Here is a 20989-nt window from a genome sequence, read left to right on the forward strand (position 1 = left end):
CTTTCGGTTACTTGGTGCAAACATGGTAGAATATATTTTTAACCTGTGTCATGTGACACCCCTTTGACCAATGTAGGTCCGCCTCTGTTGGCAGGGGAACATATGGCTGAATGTCATCGTGACCTACTTGTCTACATTGTTGAACAGTTAAAGTTGCACTTGTCTCAGCTACTCTTGCTACAGTAAAACGGAGCAGCAATGAATTAGACAAGAGAATGACTACCTTTATGTCGAGCCTTGCTATCATCTCTTCTGAGCTGAAATCTTATTTTACATCCTCTGTTCTTCATATATCGGGCATCTATCTCATAATTTGGTCTAAATTTGTAAACCATGGAGCAAAACACCACATTAGCGTCCGGTTTATTTAGCCTGTCCGGATCGTTTGGAAGAAATTCGCATGAAGGTAGGTTTAAAGATAAAACTGATTCAAAATGACAGTAACATTATTTATAATGCATTCTTTAATTCATCATCATCAAATTTTAACTACATGTTTGAATTACACGAATATTTAGAATTTAAACTATTAAAAACCAAAAGTAAACCTTTTAAAAAGCGTAAACTTTGTTCTGAAAACATATATTTATATCTTTGTGAAATTAGTGATAATAATAACTCAGCAGAAATCCACATCCGGATTCAGTTGATCCCCTCGGTTGATTATATAATGACAAATCACATTTTTCTCTAGAAAATCCAAAAACTCCATGCAAGCTTGAATTTCCTCTAGTAACCAACCAAAGCTGTATATATGACATTTTGAGACAAACACTGTAACATTACGTACGTGTCCTTAAAGATCTTCGAAGGAGAGTGATATCAATGATTCTCCATCAGAAATTGAACCATTTGTAGATTCTGTCTGAGAATCACGTGCTCTCCGCGACGATCTTGTAGATCCACCGTTCACGGAATCTTTAGACTTTTTACGACGAGATCTTACAGAACCATCTTGAGAATTACTGGAAGATTCTTTTGATCTTCGTGAAGTTTTTGGATTCCCATTAGAATTTGAAGTTGCACGTCGTGATCGTTCTTTTGCTGGTGATTCCAAATTGTTCGAACGGTCTCTCGACGATTTTGGATGTCTTGGTATATCACGTGATCGAGTTGAATCTGCATGTGCGTAAACATCTCTATACGTTAAAATATTCTTACAAAATATTATATGAATACAACATTTGTTAAAATGAATTACAAGTGGATATAATTAGAATTACCTTCAGAAATGAAAGAGCCATCCTCCTTAATATTTCCTAGAGGCGACGATGATGAATATCCACCCGACGCATTGAAATCATTCATCTACATTGAAGTTGTTTTTATTTTGTTACGATACTATATACATTTTGTTATAGCAAATTTAATGAAAATATAGATGAAAAAAGAATGTGTAAATACCCAGCTGGGTGAGTTTTGATTGGCAGATCCTCCATCCCAACCAATGTGAGCAACATGTTTAACATCTGTTGGTGTTCCAATTTGCATCTCTGGCTCTTTCTCGTTTTCTGGATTTTGCAATTTTCGTAAAGATTAATATACTAACCATTTAAAAAGTATATTACAAGGATACATTTCTGAGAATATAGTGTGTATATATATATATTCACAAAAAAAAAAGCAAAATAACTCACCGAAAATTTGAGAAATGTACCTAAGACCCTTGAAGAGGCCCTTCATTTTGTAGTTTGACATACAAATTGCCAAACCAATGCAAAGCAGTTCCTAAAAAGGAACGATGAAAAAGCTGTTTTGTATGCTTTTTCTGAATACTAGAATGAGAGAATCAAAATCGAAAAGAAATGTGATTATTCACTTCGACTCGATTAAGATCGATTGTTTTCGGTTTCTTTGAAAGCATTTTGGTTTAAGTTTCTATGGCTTATGCTTTTTGTTCTCCAAAAAAACGTAAAATCAAGATACTCAGTTATTAACAAAGAAAAACCAAGGAAGAAAAGAATGCTAAGAGCTAAAAAACCATAATTATCTGGTTTCCAGATATTGAACTAATAACGTGAAGGTGAAAAAACAACCGAACAAAAAGTAATTAAGTGAACGACATTTTGCTGAAAATGGATTTAAACTTATGAAGCTAATTTTATTGTTTATTCTGTATTTCAATCTTAATTTGGTAAAAACTGTAAAGAGAATCAGCAGCTGTCATTAAAAACAAATCAATTATTGGCTAATAGTTGATAAAAATAAATTATAGACTTCAAATTTAGATTGTTCTGTTTAAAGACGAACCACTCAAATTAAACAAAAAGAGCCTGCATACTGAACGTAAAATTCGAAAAATACTAGGCTACATATCTTGAAAACACTGTACATATCGTGATATAAAAAGAACAAGCAAAATCTGAATCTAAATTTATGTAAGCCATGAAGCAAGAAAAGAAAAGAGGTAACAAAGCTGGCGTTAAAGTTGGAAAACAATAATTAACACTATGCTTGTGGATTTCGATTTTAAATTAATTTTGAATGGTTAATATCATTATGGTTTAACTATAAACTATTGTCCTCTAAATTCTGGTTGAGTATCTAAAGTTTATAGGACGTGATTTAACTACATACCAGTCTACCACATATATTCGTATTGTCAGTGGTTTCAATATTTCTGTACGATTATCGTACTTTAAGTACAAAACATGTGTCGATAACTCGATATGTATATATCTAAAGTGAATTATTAAAGTAAATGATTTTATCTGACAAAAACAAATAACTTTTGTATAGGCCACATTTGTTAATTTTTCTTTTTTTTTTTACACAAATTGAAATTCATATTCATTAACACCCAATGCCAAATATTACAGCTTATACCCAATACAACCAGGTCCATAAGCACAAAACCCGATCACAGCCCACAAACTGACTAAAGCCCACTAAAAAGCTTAAAGCCCATACAGCCGAGACCCAAAAACCCGCGACCGACACCACTCCACGTGTTTTCATTCTCTGCGTTCAAAGTCCACGCGCCAAACCCACGACCAATCGACCGTCACCGCTCTGCATCAACGTAGGCAAACACGGCCGGGAACCTCGATTCGTCAGAACCGCCGGAAATTAAAACCACGGCACGCTGGAGTCTGCCCCACCACCTCGTAACCTTCAACTAGCTCTACCAGCAGAGAGCTTCATCGGATCAAACCGAGATCTCATCTCATCCAAGCCATCGAAATCAACCGCTTCAACCTCACCACCAAACGCTTTCTTCCACAGATAGTTTTACTCGATCATCGAAAGCTCATCTTGAAGCAAAGCCCCAAACCACAGATCTATACTAAAGGAGAGAAATAAAAAAAAAACCCTAACTGAACCGCCGTCGACTACAAAGGCTAGACGACGCGGAAGCTTGAGCCAACCGTTCACCCTTGACGGAAGGATGCAAACGCCGGCGGTCAGAACCGAACGTCCACCACAAGTAAGGAGCGACGCCGGAAACTAAAAGATTCTAACTTTTTATAGATTCGGAAATGAAAACCAAAAAATGCAACATATTAGGCCAGACCGACGGAGGCTGTGGAAGCCACGCCGTCGGCCGGCGACGAATTTCTCACCGGATTCTCTCTTCTCTCTACATTTGTTAATAGAACATCCCAAGCTTTTTGTTTCAGTTATTCGGTGATCTCAGAAAACACATGTACAAAGTACAAAGTACAAAGTAGCAGTTGTCACGTGGACCCCTGTTGTATCACACACCTGAAGAGACACATACGTATTCATATATCATACGTATATTGCGTTATTGGGAACTTTTTTTTTACAATGCAACACAGACGCAAACGACAAACATATAATCTAAAAACTCAAAAAAGAAACAAAGTCTTTCTTTCTTTCTTCTTCTTTCTGATTACCCAACACTTAAGAAACCGCCTTCGACTTCCCGACAACGTATCTGCAGAGAATCAAAAAGACTTTTTATTTTTAACAGACCATAAGGCTCCATGCATGTCTATATATGTGTGCGTATAGTCTGAAAAAGAGAGATAAATAACTTAAAATATGAATGCAGAAATCAGAGAGCGGAGAGAGATGGTCGGAGGAACAAGCAGAGGCAAGAAGAAAGGGCACCCGTTGCTGAGATGGAGTATGAAACAAGAAAGCTTTAGCCATGGCTTCTCACAATCTGACCTCCAAGCTCTCTCTGCCATCTGCGAGGCTATCATGCCTCCTGTTCCGTTACAGACCTTAGACCTTGACATGAAACTGAAAGTTTTACGCAACGATGCCCTCTTATCTTTCTTCAAGTCTTCTGGGTCTCATGTCAGACCTGATGAGGTTCTTTTTTCTTGTTTTAACTGTTTCTCAATCTAGTAATAACCATCTTAATTCTTAAATCTTCTAGATGAATATAAGCATCAGGACCCTACTGCAGTAAAAATTATGGAGAAGAGCGATGTAAACAATATATATTATTAACTACTACTACACTTAACGTCAATGTACTCGTTAAGTTGTTTTATGCAAATTAATGATAAAACAGGTAGCAGAGGTAATGGCCACAAAGGCAATGCCATTGACAGTTACAGTGGTGAGAATAGTATTGAGACTACTCACATTCAGACTGGGAACTTTGCTGCTATGTGGGTTTGTCTGTCTTGATAAGAAGAATTGGTCTCCTCTTCTTCTAAAATTCTCTGACATCTCGCTTGAGAAGAGAGAAAAAGTCCTCCAGAAATGGAACACACAGTGGTATAACCCTCTTGCAAGAATTGCTTTTATGATGATCAAAGCCATCTTCCTGTTCTACTACTTCACCTGGGTAAGTCAGTAGAAAATATACTTAAATTTGACTGTTCTGGTTTGGTGATGATGATGTCATGTTCTATTCAACAACAAACTAACTCGATACACATGAACAGACAAATGAAAATACAGAGAACCCTGCATGGGATGCAATTGGTTATAAGGTGGATATAGGTGAAGAAAACGAGAACACAGAACACAAGGAAAGGCCTCTAGAGAAAGGGATCATCGAGACAGCAAAAGAAGACGATGTAACAGCCATCAAACAACGCCTGATCAACAAAGGTCTTAAAGTCAAAGAGGACAAAGAAACCAACGCTCTCAAGATCGAGTGCGACGCAGTGGTAATAGGTTCCGGCTGCGGAGGAGGAGTCGCAGCCGCGAACCTAGCAAAGTCAGGACTCAAAGTAATCGTCCTCGAGAAAGGTAACTACTTCGTACCGCAAGACTACTCAACTCTCGAGGGCCCCTCCATGTTCGAGATGTTCGAAGCCAACGGCTTGCTGATGACACACGACGGGAGGTTCCGGTTCATGGCGGGGTCAACTCTCGGCGGCGGCTCGGTGGTAAACTGGGCAGCGTCGTTGAAAACACCCGACGCCATCATCGACGAATGGTCCAAGGACAGAGGCATCGCGATATTCGCTAGGGAGGAGTACACAACGGCTATGGAGAGTGTTTGCGGGAGGATAGGAGTCACCGAGAGAGTCATCAGAGAAGGGTTTCAGAACCAGATTCTTCGCAGAGGATGCGAGAGGCTCGGGCTGGACGTGACGGTAGTGCCGAGGAACTCTTCCGAGGAGCATTACTGCGGTAGCTGCTCGTTCGGCTGCAAAACTGGTGACAAGAGAGGCACGGATATAACCTGGCTGGTCGATGCGGTTGACAGCAACAACGCAGTGATACTAACGCAGTGCAGAGCTGAGAAGCTGGTCTTGGTTAATAACGGAAGAAGAAAAAAATGTGTGGGAGTCACAGCTTCTTCAACAACAACGTCAAACAAAACGGTAAAGAAGATTGAAATCAGTGCTAAAGTGACAGTGGTGGCATGCGGCTCGCTTATGACACCGGGGCTGTTATCTACAAGCGGGTTGAAGAATCGGAACATCGGTCGGGGTCTTCACATCCACCCTATCCTTATGGCGTGGGGGTACTTCCCGGAGAAAAACTCGGAGTTCAACGGAGCAGCACACGAGGGAGAGATCATGACTTCGTTACACTACGTGTTCGAGATGGACTCCACGACGCCTAACATCACGCTGGAGACTCCAGCGTTGGGACCAGGGACGTTCGCAGCTCTCGTCCCGTGGGTGTCTGGATCAGATGTAAAAAAGAGACTAGCAAAATACGCGAGAACGTCTCATATATTCGTTACGGTGAGAGACGAAGGCGTGGGGGAAGTGAAGGAAGGGATAGTGAAATATAAATTAACCAAAGCTGACGAAGAGAATCTAACGACGGGGTTAAGGCGAGCGCTGAGGATATTGGTTGCTGCGGGGGCGGAGGAGGTGGGGACGTATAGGAGCGACGGGCAGAGATTGAAGTGCGATGGAATCAAGGAGGAGGATCTGGAGGAGTTTTTGGAGACGGTTGATGCGCCGGCGGGAGTCGTGTCGATGAGTGAGTGTTGGACTCATTCGTTTACGGCGCATCAGATGGGGTGCTGTCGTATGGGTAAGACGGAGGAGGAAGGAGCTGTTGATGGGTATGGAGAGAGCTGGGAGGCGGAGGATTTGTATGTGTGTGATGCGAGTGTTCTGCCTACGGCTCTTGGTGTTAATCCTATGATCACCACTCAGAGTACTGCTTACTGCATATCTAAAAGAATAGCTGAGTTGATGAAGAAGAGGAAGCAAGATTGAGATGAATGTTTTTTTTTTCTGAAGTTTCGAGTTTTGTTCATCATCTATCATCTTTCTATGAACACACACCAGATCATTACCAAAATTTTAAGAATTCGAATCTAAGATCAATCGAGTCAGTTTTATAATTCAGATAAGACTTACCAAATTTACGTCATGTATGGATCGGATTGGTCAACAATTAAGTTTTAGATTCCAAAGTATATGATCGATTCGCTGATTGATATTTTTTTGATGTACAAGAACATGAAAAATCTACCTCACAACAAACCCTAAACTTTCTCGATCGATTTCGAGGAAGAAGACGATGCAGAGAGAGAGCGAGAGTCAGCGCTTTACATACGAGAGGATTTTGAAACATTTGAAAACACAAAAAAAAAGAGAGAGAGAGAGAGGAGCGGCGGGTTCCGGTTTTAGGGCTGTCTTGCTTGCTGGGCGACGGACCAGTTATCTGTCTCCACGTGTACACCGGATTAAGCCACTCACAGTTTGAGGAATCGGGCCAGCTGGGCAGGATTGACGATGCCGGGCATGTGGGTCCCATCTGCCCTGAGAAGATTAGCGACTTCCATATACCTCTTCCGTTTCGGCTCACTTTCCTCAACCGGCTCAACTGCATGGTTCGGCTTTACCTTCTTTGGCTCGGGTGGACCGGTTTGGGCTCGAGCTGGATTCCATTGCTCCCCGAACAGTGTGCCGTTGGTGAGAAACTCCTGACTCAAGTAACCGGCTAAAATTAGCTGGTTCGAGGCGACCGGCTCGGCTACGGTTAGAGCTTTCTTGGAAATGGAATTAACCGTTGGAGGAGCAAGATTCGGCGGCGGAGAAAACTTCGTCACGGCAGATTCCGGCGACTTCACGACGGAGGAGATGACGCCGTCTTTTTCTTTGCGTTTTTCCGTCATTAGAATGCGACGTGGGGGTAAACGCATCGTTTTGGTGTTCATGGCGTTTCTTTGTTGAATGCATGCCACGTCAGCGCCCAACACAAGAAAAAAGTTTAACTGCCGTTAAACAGTAAAATCAAATTATTCGAGGTGAAAAAGGAAAATTTTAGGAATTTTAACTTTTTGTCAAGTATATAATCGGAGCGTTTAGAGAGAGAGTAGGAGAGAGGTTGAGAGAAACAATAAGAAGGGATAACAGAAAGGTCTGGGGAATGGGTAGATTATGACAATATATAGAGGCGGGGGGCTTAGATTCCCCTTGGCTTTCTAGGAAATTACAAAAGTGCCATCAACCTGAATTGACAAGATTACTCTTTTTTCCTTTACCGTTTCTTCAATTTTAGGTTACCATCAAAGATAATCGACTGAATTATCCTTTTTTGTTAATTGTAGAATTATAAGGAATCACATTTATCGAAAAATCTGGGCATAAAGCTTATATGAGTAATAAAATATCTAAATTGCAGGACTCGGTATCCAATCCTTGTGAAATCATACATAAAAGATGACTTTTAGATATCAATTTATATGCTTATCAGTCTTAGTTAAATTCCAATATGATTATGAATATCTTCTTTTCATATTTAGGCTACAAACGACTAATTACTTACTTTTCCAAAATTAAATTTTTATAAGTAATTTGAGCAAGTACTAATCACTACGTCCGATGACTATCATTTAAAGAAAAATGCAATCATTTATGCATATTTATTTATTTTAACGAGTTTGTTACTTCGTAATGTAGTTTGTTCAAGAATAAATTCAATTCAAAAAATTATATTTTGATTAGATCATGTTTATACATTATCTTTTAGTATACTTTATTACACAAGCCTTGCAGCTTTGTTGCGTGTAGGCAAAATATCATTACAATACAACTAATTTCTTAGTGTCAAAATTAGCCCTTTCTATTTGTGGTTATATGTAAATGAAGAGACGCGCACACACGCTAAATATAATCGGAGAAAGAAAATTGATTCGGTTATGACTTTTTCCTGGTTTACGTTTTCAATTATTAATTATCACCTACACTATCAAATTCAAGAAATGATCAACTTAATACAAAACTTAACCAACACCGTAATGACTGCAAAAGCTGGTTTGTTTATATATTTTGTAATTATTTTGCATTTCGTTTTAGGATTTATCTTGTTATAGAAAAATTCACACTATTATGACAAAAACATATAATAGACAATAATAACTGTAAGGCCCGACCTCAATCAATTGACAAGTAGGATGTAGTAATCATATACATATACAGGTATTATAGTGCAAAGCTAAATATATTAAAATCTAAAAGTAAAATCTAAATTTATACATGAAATAGGTTCTCATTTAATCATGTTACTCTTATAGTTACAAAGTTCGGTGTTTAACATCTATTTGAAGAAAACTTGATTATATGTTAATTAAAAATCTATTAACATAATGATGAAAACCGGAAAATGCAGGCAAATAAATATAGGTAGCTCAAAAATCATATAAATAAACTTTAGTTATTGCATAGCTAACAAAGAGCGCTTAAACAGAGATTTGATAGACGCGAGGGTATGCAATCTGTTTGGGTTTTGGATAGTTAGGCATTAAGTTTGCCACCTTTCATCCAACTGACTGAAAGAATAATGCCAACCTTAGACCAAAAAACAAAATGAAAAATAACACGAAAATAATGCATGTCTACAATTTAGTAAAAGGTAGGAAATTTGAGAGGGACCATACAATTGACTAAACATTTAATTTTGATATATATAAATAAATAAAGTATGAGCTCTCGTAGAAAAGCTCAAAACTCATGTTCAACCAAACCATCAAACCACTGATCAACTTTAACGCTCCCACCTAATTATGCTTTGTTCCTTCTCTCTCCCAATTTTTTATATCAAAAACGTAAAACCTTAATAAGTAACACTTTAACACCTATTTTTAGTATAAATATAAATATTTATAAATGTATCTATTTATATAAATAAAAAGGATCACGAATCTTACATATCTAGTAATAATTCAATGGTGATATAAAAATGGTTATCATTGACTGTCAGCTCAGATGATTGCATTTGAAACAACCAAACACTGGAGAATTCAAATGCAACTAAACTCCAAACGGTTTTGTGAACACAGAAAGCTAAGAGAGTAAACGGGTTTTACTACCTTAGTGTAATTAACAAAAATACCTTTTCAATACGGGTTTAGCCGTAAAATTCAAAGTAACTGCACTCTAGCTACAAATCACAAAAGAATACCATTGCGTGAGAAGGCAAAATTGTAGATATAGAGAGAGCAATAAGAATTCAACGTTTTTTTTTTCCCCTTACTGGGAGCGAAAAATTAAGAGGAAGGAATTATTGTGAACCTGAACGAGGAGATGATCTTATATGTACTGGAGCAGTACATTAGAAGATGTGTTCCTCAATCTACAACTTTGTCCTAGGTGAACATCCCCAAAACTGTATCTGCATTCGGTTTCACGATGTTTAAAGTTACAGATTTCAGGTATGATAGATATGAAACTTTGGATGGAAGATGAGAATGGAAACCTGTATTCGCAGTATTCTTGCCAAGCACAACATGCTTTCCCGTAATCCCAGTAGCAATCCGCATCTCTAAGTGGCCCCCGCTTGGCTGTGACAACGTCTATTTGTATTTACACCCACAAGCAATAGAAAGTGATGATCATATAGCCATTGACACTTTTGTTACCTTTGGTGACAAATTTGGACTTTTCGCCAGGCTGAATGTCATGCCACATCTGAAGCCATAGCTCTCTCATAAGAACTGGCGATCTAACGATGTTCCTGTGATTCGCTGCACAAAATAAAGATTAGCCAAAAGTCAAAACCAATGAAAGATACTTTGATCAGTCTCAACAGTTTTGATATATTTGGTACTCACCTTTATCAAGCTCCCACACTGCCGTTCTCTTTCCTGGAATACTCTCAGAATCTTCGAAGAAGGTTATGTACTTCACCCTTGGTGCTTTTGTCATGTTCGCTATGATGTCTGACCCATGCTCATGTTCAACATTCAGTTCGATTTGTACATCACTTCCATCGTGTTCTGGCTGTTTTTTTTTTCAATGAGAATTTCTTTTAGCCTTAGATACATTATGGGAAGGAAAAACTGTTGGCGACTCAACACATAACCAGATTATCTATATGCATAAAAGGTCTTTGAGATATAGAAACTTTAAATGGAAGATAAACATATGCACAAGGCAAGAGTACCTGGGGAGCCATTGTTATGTTGACTTTAGGTCCGAGCCAATTCTTGCACCAAGAGAGTGAATGATAGGGTACCTATAAGAGGTAAAATTAACAATCAATATGGAGACACAGTAAAATACATAACACGTAGCGATATTGAAGCAAATATTATACTGATCTTCAGTAGTTTTGCACACAAAATAATTCGAAACACAACTTCTGAGATTACCGTCTCATCCCCAGTTATAGGCCCAGCGTTCCCATCAACCACAGTTCCAGACCTGAAGAATTGCAGCATAAGATGTGAGCTAATCTACGGTTTCTTGAGCCAAAATATAGAAAGACTATTATTTTTTTGTTCTGCCAGTTATATTTGATGTTAGTGACATTATTCATGCAAGAATCTCACACCTCTTCCCAACTCTAGCCACTGATCATACACTTATCTTAAAAGCAGATGATAGAAAAACTAATGAAATATTAGTTATTCGCTGATGCAAATGAGATATTACACCTCCAAACTGATACAAAAAACCTTACATGCTGTTTTACTTGCTGCCATTGCGAAAATTTACCTTGACACGAGGGAACCTTCAGTTTCGTAAATAATATCCGTAATGATCCAATTATCAGGATAAGGTTTGCCACTTGGGGCAAAGTAATAGCCAACCTATTACAACTTCATACAGTTAGTATCTTTAACGTTTAAAATCATATGATGCAAGGGAGAAGATAAGAGCATAAATAAAAAATATATTGCAGAACAAAACGAGGAATATAATAACATAACAGACACAAAATGTCACTTGGAGAATGTAGTCATACCTCTGTCTTTAAATGAGCACCATATATGCAAAATACATTTTTTATAGGTGGTCTCTCCCAAGGAGTCAGTGGGTTCATAACAGGGTCATCATGATACAACCTGTAAAATATAGTTGGCATGTTATACACACACACACATATATATATACACTTCTTTGAAGATTGACAAACATTTGCAAAAAAAAGTTGACATGTTATTCCGTGCCAGAGTCTAAATAATTACACAAAGGATTAATGCTCAATGTGAAAATTAATCTGAAATACAATCTTTTGCATTCATAACTGCAAGCAGAAAAAAAAGACATTCCATAACATTAGTGAGAGAGCACCATTGATAGTTAAAACAAAGAATTTTGATTAAACTTTTCTGACAAAGAATGTGTAAAGTTGAAGTACAAGGAGACAACAAGTGATGGAGAAATATCAGTCTTAACAGAAAAAGATACTTACTTCTTTAACTGGTGTAACATCCTCGCGCTATCTGGATCATATTCTTTAATTGCTTTGAAAAGAGTCCCATCTGCTAATTCACGAGCTGTGAAAGACAAAAGAGTGGGGAGACCACATTCCATGTTGGTCATGTTGGCTTTAACTGCTTCTGTAACTGATGGATACGCATCAAGGCCTACAAAATTATTGGTGTTGGATAAATCGAACGTGATATAAGAATCAACCAGTCACAAGGTGCATATACAAAGCCATACCGTTAGGGGAAGGAATTTCAATGTTGATGATATTCGTCGGCCAGCCAGAATATTTCGATCGATATTCCTCGTCAGTACAGTGGTACACATGCTTACTTTTCTTTGCAGCACCACCAGAAAAATGCGTCCAGAACGTGTTATCACCCTTGCAATTCTTTGAAAATGGCATCATCCACAACGAAGAAGCAAAAGAATTGGACAACAATCGAGCAGTTCCCTGAAGCCTTGCCAACAAAAAACATGAGAAGCGAATGTCAATGTCACATATATTAATAAGCAAACCACAGAATATTGAGTTTAAAGATCCCAGTAAAAGCTTCTTCTCAACTAGGAATCTGCCATAGTAATATGGAAATTAAATCCGCGTACATGTTGCAGTTCGGTTGTATTAGAACGAACATATTACTCACAATATTTTCTTTGATAACTAGCTAATTTTAAGATCTACATATACCATATTAAAGTACAGCAGCTCTATTAGCAAAAGCCTGGTGGATATTAGCTACTTGAAACAAAAAAAAGTCAGAGGTAACCTCAGAAACAGGAAGGCCAAACGTTACACCGGAGAGAGTAGATTTGATTGCCTCAACTGAACCAAGAAGAGGAGCTCCTAAATAAACATGAAGACAGAAAATGATTGAGACTCTCCAGTTTAGAGCGAAAGAAAAAACGGCGGCTTAACAATATAATAGTCCAGTACCAACAGCGAAATAGGCATGGATATGCTGATCAAGCCACTCCAAGTAATGTTTTGGTGCAATTTCTAGCCTCAGCCATTCCAGAAAGTATCTGAAGACATTATTACCCATAGAATGGGCAAACACGATAGAAGGACCACCACGTAGTTTTAAAGCAGTTTCAAATGTCAACCTGCACACACACACAAAAAAACAAGACCAGAGTTTTTAGCTTTACTTGCATAAAAAAATTAGAAAAAGAGAGAGGATATAATAGCCTAAGCGAGGACTAACTTGAGCTTGTGAAAATAAAGGTCACGCTCTTCCAATTTGGTTGGCGACAATCTCCAATCGTAAGGGACAGCGACAATTGCATTAGCCTCTATGCCAAACTCAACACACCACTTAAGCCACTCTTTCCATACAGTAGAAAGAGGACCTGAAGATCAACCCAACGTTACTTAAACCGTAATAATACCACAACAAAAACGAGTTTTCAAATTCTAAGAAAATTTTTAAGGAAAAGGAAAAAAAAAAAATGTTCAGTTTTCTACCTGTAATGTAACCTGGATCCAATTCAGTGATAGCTGAAAGACCACTATCAGGGCGTGACTTACACTCGGGATGATCCGTTTCGTTATAAGGATCTAACACCATACACTTAAACCAGCAGTTGACAGCAGAGAGAAGCTGTAAAAAATCATCCACCAAATCCATTAATAAAAGAACTACTAATCAATCACAATGCAGAGGAAGATCACATAACATAACCACAGTAATGAACGATAACATAACATATCGATCTAAGATTTTCTAACTACTAAGCATTCTCCTTCAAAAACTTGAAGATCTAGTCAAAGGGAAAACAATGAACACTATATCTATTATCAACTGAACCGAAGGCCGTTGGATCAAACTCGCAGATTCAACTGTTTAATATCAAGATCAATAAGATTTCTTCAACAAACGGAAGCTGAGAAGAAGATCACGTACCTTAGTGGAGTCTAGCCAGACGAGGTCGAGAGGATTGAAGTCCAACGGTGAGTACGGACAGTCGAGGATCGACCACGCTCTCAGCTGCGTCGACGCGAATCCGGGGATGATTATACCTGAAAGCTTCGAGTAGTCGCCGTGGAACTCGGTCTCATCCTCCACCGCCACAGCGCCGCTACCGCAAACCAGTAAGATAACGGCGAGGACGGTACAGGAAGCAGTTACTGATTTCAAATCCGCTCTCATCGCTCGCTGTCGTACGTCTTATTCCATCGCCAGAGTTTAGGAGGAAAAGAAAAAGTAAGTGAGAGGAGAGAGAGAGCGTCTGTGTTGTTTCGACCTTGTAGGTCGAGAGTTGAATAGTCTTTGGAAGCGTCCTATTAATAATGCAAGGCGAGAACCTTCCTTGTGATCTAGAGGCTTTACATCTGACGCCTGTTAATCTTAACTTTCGGGCTTACCTAGAGAGGGTTACGTCATAGTTAATCCTCATAACAACAAGAGATAAGCTTTATTTATAGGATGGTTAGACTCGGGACTATGTTATCTTTGGCTGGTTAAAGATTGTATGTGGGTTTTAGCTGGGAAAAACTACATTTCTTGCTATGTCTCAAGTTATGCTTCGGTTTGCTCGTAAGTTGCCTTCTTTTGGCTGTAGCTTCTTTCTTTTGGAGAGCCTAAACTCTCTGCTGATTGTTCCAATGAGAATTTTTTCTGAAACTTTGATTGCATATATTTAAGATGTTATAAATTACATGAGCAAACCTCAGAATCTAACCCTCTAAAGATGAGTATTAACCGTGACATTGGAAGCCATTAGAGAGTCCGAAGGAACAGAACATGTGGAAAGAATAAAATGCTGTCTGGATCAGAACAGAAAGTTCAATGAAAACCAAGCAGCCCAATAAGGAGAAGAAAGCCCGTAAGTCCTTTAATTTGAAAGATAAATAACCCAATAGGCAATGAATGGTCGTTGAAGAGAACCATTCTCGACACTTGTTTGTGACCAAGTAATCACCGATGAAGTAAAGCCAGATCGATACGACCGTGGGAGCGGGAGAATCAGACAACCTTCGACTGATCATAGAGAGGTGATCATGCCAGAAGGAGCTGCGAAGTAGCAGTTGTGAGAATCGATAGAAGATTAAACAAGAGAAAGCCAGAGGATCATTAGCTCTGAACCTTGAGAACAATACAAATTATATTCGGGTGTTCAGATCAAATCGATACACACACAGTGTTCATTTGATCAAGTGTGTCAAATTATGTTATGCGACACACTTTACTCAACAAAATGAGATGTGGTTTAAGATAGATTCGTGAACATAACATAACATCATCAAGGTTTTGGTAAGTGCATTAAGGATCTTGACATAAAACACTGTGATAATGAAAAACATAAATATTCTTGAGGAATCAATACAATAAAGGAAGCTCAAGTTATCACCAAAAGATCCTTCCTTTATACTAATAGATGAAACTAATAGAAACTAATCGGACGGCATGAAAATCGAAATTTAATTATCTAATATGATCGGTTTCTACAGTTATACTTATTGTAGAGCTCCTGGAGGTGGAGGTCCGAGGATGCTGGCTTGCTGAAGCTCAATCTCGCCTAACATCTGATCTCGCTCCGCTTGGATGAGTAAAGGCACGACGAGGATGAGAAAACTCGTCCCCACGATCCACGCAGCTTTCCCCGTACTTCGTAACAACTTCTTCGACACGTAGACTGCGTCGCACGCTGCACGTCTCCCCTTATTGGCGATTTCATGATTCGCGATCTTCGCTAAGATGCTCGAGTCTCTACCGCCGGATTTGCCGGCTCCAGTTCTCTTATTAGTCGCCATTGATGATCTATCAAACTTTGAGAGGAGAATGTACGACAAGGGTTTTAATCAAAGGGTTTTTCTGTTTAATTAGGCCGTTAATAAAAGTTTAAAGGCCCATTATAGATTTTATTGACGGTCCAGATTTAATTTCTAAGATAAATGGGCTTAATGAAACTTTAAAGCCCATGTATGCATATAGTTCTTGACGATTACTGTGCACCGACCAACACACAAGCGTAACCCGTTCGTTTCAATCCTCCGTCGTCTCTAACCCTATAACCCTCTCTTCCTGTAAACGAAACAAACACGAGATCGAAAAAAGCTTAAGAGCTCCGAGCATTTACTGACTCCAATCACTTCTAGAAGCGAAGCGAGCTTCCTTTTCAGTTTCCGAGGTTCGTATCATTCCCTCTGTATACTACGAATTGAGAATACAACTAGTGTTAGGGCTTGTTTCTTCTTATGCTAGCTCATATCGATTGGGATTATGATTCACTTAGATTATGATTAGGTTTTGCTTTCTCCTGTGATAAAATTTCGTAACTAGCTTTCCGAATTGTGATTAGTAGGAAGATATTTGCTTACCACTGTTATTTAACTTGCTTTCTTCGAGCTAAGCAGTTTTTTTCTTGGTGCAGTTTCGGTTTACAAGTCTGTTCAAGAAAGTTATGGGAGACAGCGAGGCCATGGTTACCCAGGGCTATACCTCTGCACCGTACGGAGAATATAATGCTTCTGTGGAATCTACAGGGCAAGAAAACGCTTCTTTGGTCAATGGGACTGGCCCTGAACCTGAAGGTGGTTCAAGTGTGCCAGTGGAAAATGGAAAGGCATCAGATGAGGTGGCTGTTACAGCTCCAGGAGCGGAGCATGTAGAAAATGCTGGTAAATCGCTTCTTCCTTTTCAATCCTGTGCATGATGAGCACATTAATTCATTACCAATCGAGACAAAATATGAAGTTAAACTTTGATGATAGGATCCTTTGCTTATTCCTTTTGTTATTGTTGTTGTTTAAGTCTCTACTCTTTCACCAGAAGAGGAGCGCCTATGGAGTATTGTAAGGGCTAATTCTTCAGAGTTCAATGCTTGGACTGCCCTGATTGACGAGACAGAGAGGATAGCTCAGGTTTGTGTGAATATAACACTCGTCTTTTCACATCCATTAGTCGCTTTTATCTTTCTATATCTTTTGCTAAGTTTTGTACTTTGATCAAGATTGGTAATGTTTTCCTTGCTGTTCTTATTACAGGACAATATAGGAAAAATCCGGAAGGTGTATGATGCTTTCCTAGCTGAATTTCCTTTGTGTTATGGCTACTGGAAGAAGTATGCGGATCATGAGTCTCGGGTGGGAGCTATGGACAAAGTCGTGGAGGTTTATGAAAGGGCAGTGCAGGGGGTGACATATTCAGTGGATATTTGGATTCATTATTGCACTTTTGCCATCAATACATATGGAGATCCAGACACGATCAGAAGGTAACGAGTACATATTCTTCTATCTCTATGTGTATTTAACAGCCTGGTTGGTTGATTTTTCAATTACCTTGAATAATGATTTTTACCATCTAACCTTTTTCTTAGATTGCTACAGAAAGTCCTCTCATTTGTGGCGGAAAGATCTGATGTAATTAATTTAGAAATTCCTCTTTTTATCACTAGCTTTCGGGCCTTTCTTCATAACTATCTGACATCTTTATCTGAAATTGCTCGTTTTTTGGTGCTCTATACTCTGGTTTGAAATTTTGAAGTAAAAATATACCTGTTTAATTCTTACCCTCCTGTCGAAGTGCATCCATGTGCAAAACGCTGCTTGGAAGATGTCAACCAGTTTTGGGCTTAGGTAGCCTGCATTCAAAGAGTGAATCCTTTTTTTCTCCATAGAACTTGTGTGTTTTGATTGGTCCTGTGTGTGTGTTTTTCAGCGCATATGACTTCTTTTTACTCTTAATGGTACTGCAGGCTTTTTGAACGAGCTCTGGTTTACGTTGGGACTGATTTTCTGTCATCTCCACTGTGGGACAAATACATTGAGTATGAGTGCATGCAGCAGGACTGGAGCCGAGTTGCCATGATTTACTCCAAAATATTGGAAAATCCTATTCAAAATCTTGATAGATACTTCGCCAAGTAAGTTCAAGCGATTTCGTTAAACATTTTCTTCCACGCTTAACTGGATAGTCATTTCATGTGTATTAATTGTTATTTTGAGAATACATTATGTTGATGCACTTTGGTCATACAAACTGAATTGAAGTGCCAAACTTATCAGATTATGCTCAGAAATTTATTGTCTTTTTGATGTGTGTGATACCCCTTTCGTTTTGGCACTTTTTCTGTTGTTGATGAGAGCTATTGTTGCTACAGCTTTAAGGAATTAGCTGTAACAAGGCCTCTGTCTGAACTAAGGAGTGCCGAGGAATCCACAGCAGTTGCAGCTGCTAGTGATGCTTCTAAAGCTGCACCATCTGAGTCTGATGGAAAGGCAGATGAAGGAAAATCTCAAGCTGATGTTTCCTCCGAACAGTCTCCTAAACTGGAAGCTGCTGGTTCAACTGATCCCGAGGAGTTGAAGAAATACATTGGCGTCAGAGAAGCCATGTATATAAAAGCCAAAGAGTTTGAAGCCAAGATCATTGGTTTTGAAATGGCTATAAGAAGACCATATTTCCATGTGCGGCCTCTCAATGCTACAGAGCTAGAGAACTGGCATAACTATCTGGATTTCATAGAGAAGGATGGAGACTTCAATAAGGTATCGGTTCTTAACTCTCTTATATGTGAAAATACAAGTGTTTTGTAGATTTAAGTCGTTCTTCTGTAATATTACTGACCTACAGTTAAGTAGTATCTGGTGCATCATATGCTTTATTGGGTTTCCATGGGATCAAGCAAGTTTTTAATGGGAAATAACTGAGACCAACACATGAGCCTCAGATTTGGTAACTTTAAGGCCAAGTATTTCAAATTCTCTATGGATATTTTAGGTACATACGTTATCTTTGTTGTTAAAAGTACCAATCTTATTAATGCAGGTGTCTTCCTAACAATCTGGTCGACTTGTAGAGTATTTCTTGTGGATTTCGCCTTTGTGGTTTTCTGTGTGTTTACATATATTTATATTTTTTACCTAGTGATCACCATATGTTACTCACGTTCGATTCTTTTCCAATAGGTGGTCAAGCTGTATGAAAGATGTCTAGTTGCATGTGCAAATTACCCTGAATACTGGATTCGCTATGTACTAAGCATGGAAACAAGTGGAAGTATGGACCTTGCAGACAACGCCCTTGCTCGAGCAACTCAAGTGTTTGTCAAGGTATGAAATGTGTTTCGCTAACCTTTTTGGGTAGTTTTGTTGCTTTATTTACAATTGCTTGTTAGCGTAGCTTAATATTCTGCTTTAATGTTCTTGGTTATTGATTTCACTTTTTTTCTGTGGCAGAGACAACCAGAAATTCACCTTTTTGCTGCTCGATTAAAAGAGCAGAATGGGGATATAGCTGGTGCAAGAGCTGCATTCCAATTAGTGCACTCTGAAATTTCTCCCGGACTTGTTGAAGCAGTAATTAAACATGCAAACATGGAACAGCGACAAGTAAGCTCTCATGGCCATGTAGTAATTGAAGGACTATTATAGACTATTACCGCTGTACTTTTTCTTTACTCATCTCCTAATCTTATTCGTAGGGAAAACCGGAGGATGCTTTTGCATTGTATGAGCAAGTGATTGCTCTTGAAATGGGAAAAGAGAACTCCACAGTACTGCCGCTGCTGTATGCTCAGTATTCAAGATTTTCATATTTGGTATGTCACATGGTCTACTACCTGAGACTTTTATAAATAGAGTTTTTATAAATGTATCTCTTTTTCAATATTACTTTCAGGTTTCAGGGGACGCTGAGAAAGCTAGGAAGATTCTAGTGGAAGCACTCGACCACGTGCAACCGTCAAAACCTCTCTTGGAAACACTGCTTCATTTTGAGAGTTCTCTGCCAGCACCAAGACAGATTGATTACCTTGCGCCATTTGTTGAGAAGGTTATAAATCCAAATTCAGATACCCAGAACATTGCGAGTTCCACTGAGAGAGAAGAGCTGTCGTTGATATATATAGAGGTAACGGGACTAGAAAAACCAATCTTTTCTTCTAAAAGCTTCTAAGCATCTGTTTTACTGGTTTTAATGCTAAATGTGTGTATGGCTTTGCAGTTCCTGGGCCTCTTTGGAGATGTTAAGTCCATTAAAAAGGCAGAAGATCAACACGCTAAACTCTTCCGCCGGAGCACGTCAGAGCTGAGAAAGCGTAGCGCGGATGACTTTCTATCTTCTGATAGGACTAAAATGGCGAAAATTTACAACGGCACTACTCCTGCTCAGCCAGTGTCTGCACAGGCTCAATGGTCTGGTGGATACGCTGCACAGCCTCAGACTTGGCCACAAGCACAAGCCGCTCCTGCACAACCACAACAATGGAACCCCACCTATGGCCAGCAGCAGGTAATTTATAAAAACAAACGAAATCATCTACTTCCTTGTGTTTATGTTTCTAGTCTTCTAATGGTTCACATTATTCACGTTTTAGGCTGCGTATGGTGCATATGGTGGATATCCCGCTGGTTATACTGCTCCACAAGCACAAGCGCCCGTGCCACAAGCTGCTGCTTATGGCGCATATCCTGCGCCGGTAACCAATGTTCTAAATTAACGTTTAGAAGGCCGAGCCTAGTCACAAGTTACTAACGGAATCACTTCTTTGTGAAAACAGGCATATCCACCACAGAGTTACGCACCTCCTGCGGCACCAGTGGCTGCGCCGGTCCAGCAACCCGCTGCTGCTCCTCAAGCTTACTACAACACTTACTACTGAGCCTGATAGTGTTTTTTTCTTTCGTTTTTGTTATGAGAGATTTATATAACCATCTCCTCCTTAGCTACTTAAGTCGAGTGTCTGACTCGTGTCTGAATGTTTACATGTGTACGTTCTCGATCAGTTACATTAGCTTTTACTTTTCAGTTGCTTGATACGTAAAAAGGTTCTTGAATTTTCGCTGGTAATGATACATATTTGTAACCGGAGACGTTTCAATCGATTAACCGGTTTTGCTCGGTTTAAATGATGTCGGTTAATTTTCACATGGAATTGTTTTTGAAGAACGTCAGACCAGAGTAACGGAATCCGCGCGTTAA

At 39.0% G+C, this 20989-nt stretch overlaps 6 protein-coding genes across 13 annotated transcripts; 2 read left to right on the forward strand and 4 right to left on the reverse strand.

Annotated features, from left to right (window-relative positions):
• Positions 1 to 796: 796 nt before the first annotated feature.
• LOC108823117 (CRIB domain-containing protein RIC8) lies at positions 797 to 1578 on the reverse strand. The gene is given in 3 exon segments (XM_018596378.2): positions 797 to 1119; positions 1224 to 1308; positions 1405 to 1578. Coding segments are annotated over 3 exon segments (582 nt in total).
• Positions 1579 to 3915: 2337 nt separating this feature from the next.
• Positions 3916 to 6614, forward strand: LOC130508317 (long-chain-alcohol oxidase FAO1-like). Its single transcript, XM_057003759.1, has 3 exons — positions 3916 to 4284; positions 4490 to 4768; positions 4869 to 6614. Exons 1-3 carry the CDS (start codon positions 4009 to 4011, stop codon positions 6612 to 6614), a joined length of 2301 nt encoding a protein of 766 aa, XP_056859739.1. The 5' UTR covers positions 3916 to 4008.
• Positions 6615 to 6820: 206 nt separating this feature from the next.
• LOC108823118 (uncharacterized) lies at positions 6821 to 10006 on the reverse strand. 2 transcript variants are annotated; one of them, XM_057003779.1, is made up of 3 exons: positions 9918 to 10006; positions 9739 to 9786; positions 6821 to 7618 (listed from the first exon to the last, which is right to left on the reverse strand). In XM_057003779.1, exon 3 carries the CDS (start codon positions 7559 to 7561, stop codon positions 7097 to 7099), a length of 465 nt encoding a protein of 154 aa, XP_056859759.1. In that variant the 5' UTR covers positions 7562 to 7618; positions 9739 to 9786; positions 9918 to 10006; the 3' UTR covers positions 6821 to 7096. The 2 variants fall into 2 exon arrangements, with proteins under 2 accessions (XP_056859759.1, XP_056859760.1); XM_057003780.1 differs by lacking the exon at positions 9739 to 9786 and having other exon boundaries at positions 9918 to 9932.
• LOC108818961 (phospholipid--sterol O-acyltransferase-like) lies at positions 7603 to 14328 on the reverse strand. 4 transcript variants are annotated; one of them, XR_008942806.1, is made up of 17 exons: positions 13967 to 14328; positions 13528 to 13663; positions 13268 to 13412; positions 12997 to 13166; positions 12830 to 12906; positions 12297 to 12513; positions 12043 to 12217; positions 11593 to 11692; positions 11343 to 11437; positions 10997 to 11048; positions 10789 to 10860; positions 10457 to 10625; positions 10265 to 10369; positions 10102 to 10186; positions 9918 to 10017; positions 9739 to 9786; positions 7603 to 7618 (listed from the first exon to the last, which is right to left on the reverse strand). XR_008942806.1 is itself a non-coding variant. In XM_057003769.1 (16 exons), the coding sequence occupies exons 1-15, from the start codon at positions 14210 to 14212 to the stop codon at positions 9936 to 9938; spliced, it is 1926 nt and encodes a 641-aa protein (XP_056859749.1). In that variant the 5' UTR covers positions 14213 to 14328; the 3' UTR covers positions 9506 to 9786; positions 9918 to 9935. The 4 variants fall into 4 exon arrangements, 2 of the variants coding, with proteins under 2 accessions (XP_056859749.1, XP_056859741.1); XR_008942805.1 differs by lacking the exon at positions 7603 to 7618 and adding an exon at positions 8901 to 9420; XM_057003769.1 differs by lacking the exon at positions 7603 to 7618 and having other exon boundaries at positions 9506 to 9786.
• Positions 14329 to 15353: 1025 nt separating this feature from the next.
• LOC108820925 (mitochondrial import receptor subunit TOM9-1-like) lies at positions 15354 to 15852 on the reverse strand. Its single transcript, XM_018593955.2, has one exon. It carries the CDS (start codon positions 15814 to 15816, stop codon positions 15520 to 15522), a length of 297 nt encoding a protein of 98 aa, XP_018449457.1. The 5' UTR covers positions 15817 to 15852; the 3' UTR covers positions 15354 to 15519.
• Positions 15853 to 16034: 182 nt separating this feature from the next.
• LOC108822890 (pre-mRNA-processing factor 39-1) lies at positions 16035 to 20919 on the forward strand. 4 transcript variants are annotated; one of them, XM_057003787.1, is made up of 15 exons: positions 16035 to 16193; positions 16437 to 16683; positions 16817 to 16926; positions 17050 to 17279; positions 17385 to 17427; positions 17591 to 17643; positions 17763 to 17930; positions 18168 to 18555; positions 18976 to 19119; positions 19246 to 19398; positions 19491 to 19607; positions 19688 to 19918; positions 20012 to 20299; positions 20385 to 20486; positions 20568 to 20919. In XM_057003787.1, exons 2-15 carry the CDS (start codon positions 16467 to 16469, stop codon positions 20667 to 20669), a joined length of 2346 nt encoding a protein of 781 aa, XP_056859767.1. In that variant the 5' UTR covers positions 16035 to 16193; positions 16437 to 16466; the 3' UTR covers positions 20670 to 20919. The 4 variants fall into 4 exon arrangements, with proteins under 4 accessions (XP_056859767.1, XP_056859772.1, XP_018451589.2 ...); XM_057003792.1 differs by having other exon boundaries at positions 16835 to 16926; XM_018596087.2 differs by lacking the exons at positions 17385 to 17427; positions 17591 to 17643.
• The last annotated feature ends 70 nt before the right edge of the window (positions 20920 to 20989 follow it).

This window comes from Raphanus sativus, chromosome 1, assembly GCF_000801105.2.
Source record: "Raphanus sativus cultivar WK10039 chromosome 1, ASM80110v3, whole genome shotgun sequence".
NCBI classification, from domain to species: Eukaryota; Viridiplantae; Streptophyta; class Magnoliopsida; order Brassicales; family Brassicaceae; genus Raphanus; species Raphanus sativus.

Bases quoted from the DNA above. Each gene is read 5' to 3' on its own strand.
- LOC130508317 (XM_057003759.1), top strand. From the start codon at position 4,009: ATGAATGCAGAAATCAGAGAGCGGAGAGAGATGGTCGGAGGAACAAGC. The intron at 4,285-4,489 runs GTTCTTTTTTCT...ATGATAAAACAG, and splicing joins CTCATGTCAGACCTGATGAG to GTAGCAGAGGTAATGGCCAC. The intron at 4,769-4,868 runs GTAAGTCAGTAG...ACACATGAACAG, and splicing joins TGTTCTACTACTTCACCTGG to ACAAATGAAAATACAGAGAA.
- LOC108823118 (XM_057003779.1), bottom strand. From the start codon at position 7,561: ATGAACACCAAAACGATGCGTTTACCCCCACGTCGCATTCTAATGACG.
- LOC108818961 (XM_057003769.1), bottom strand. From the start codon at position 14,212: ATGAGAGCGGATTTGAAATCAGTAACTGCTTCCTGTACCGTCCTCGCC. The intron at 11,438-11,592 runs GTATGACTACAT...AAGTTGTAATAG, and splicing joins GTGCTCATTTAAAGACAGAG to GTTGGCTATTACTTTGCCCC. The intron at 10,626-10,788 runs GTACTCTTGCCT...AAAAAAAAACAG, and splicing joins ACATAACAATGGCTCCCCAG to CCAGAACACGATGGAAGTGA.
- LOC108820925 (XM_018593955.2), bottom strand. From the start codon at position 15,816: ATGGCGACTAATAAGAGAACTGGAGCCGGCAAATCCGGCGGTAGAGAC.
- LOC108822890 (XM_057003787.1), top strand. From the start codon at position 16,467: ATGGGAGACAGCGAGGCCATGGTTACCCAGGGCTATACCTCTGCACCG. The intron at 17,428-17,590 runs GTAATTAATTTA...CTCCTGTCGAAG, and splicing joins TTGTGGCGGAAAGATCTGAT to TGCATCCATGTGCAAAACGC. The intron at 19,120-19,245 runs GTATGAAATGTG...TTTCTGTGGCAG, and splicing joins CAACTCAAGTGTTTGTCAAG to AGACAACCAGAAATTCACCT.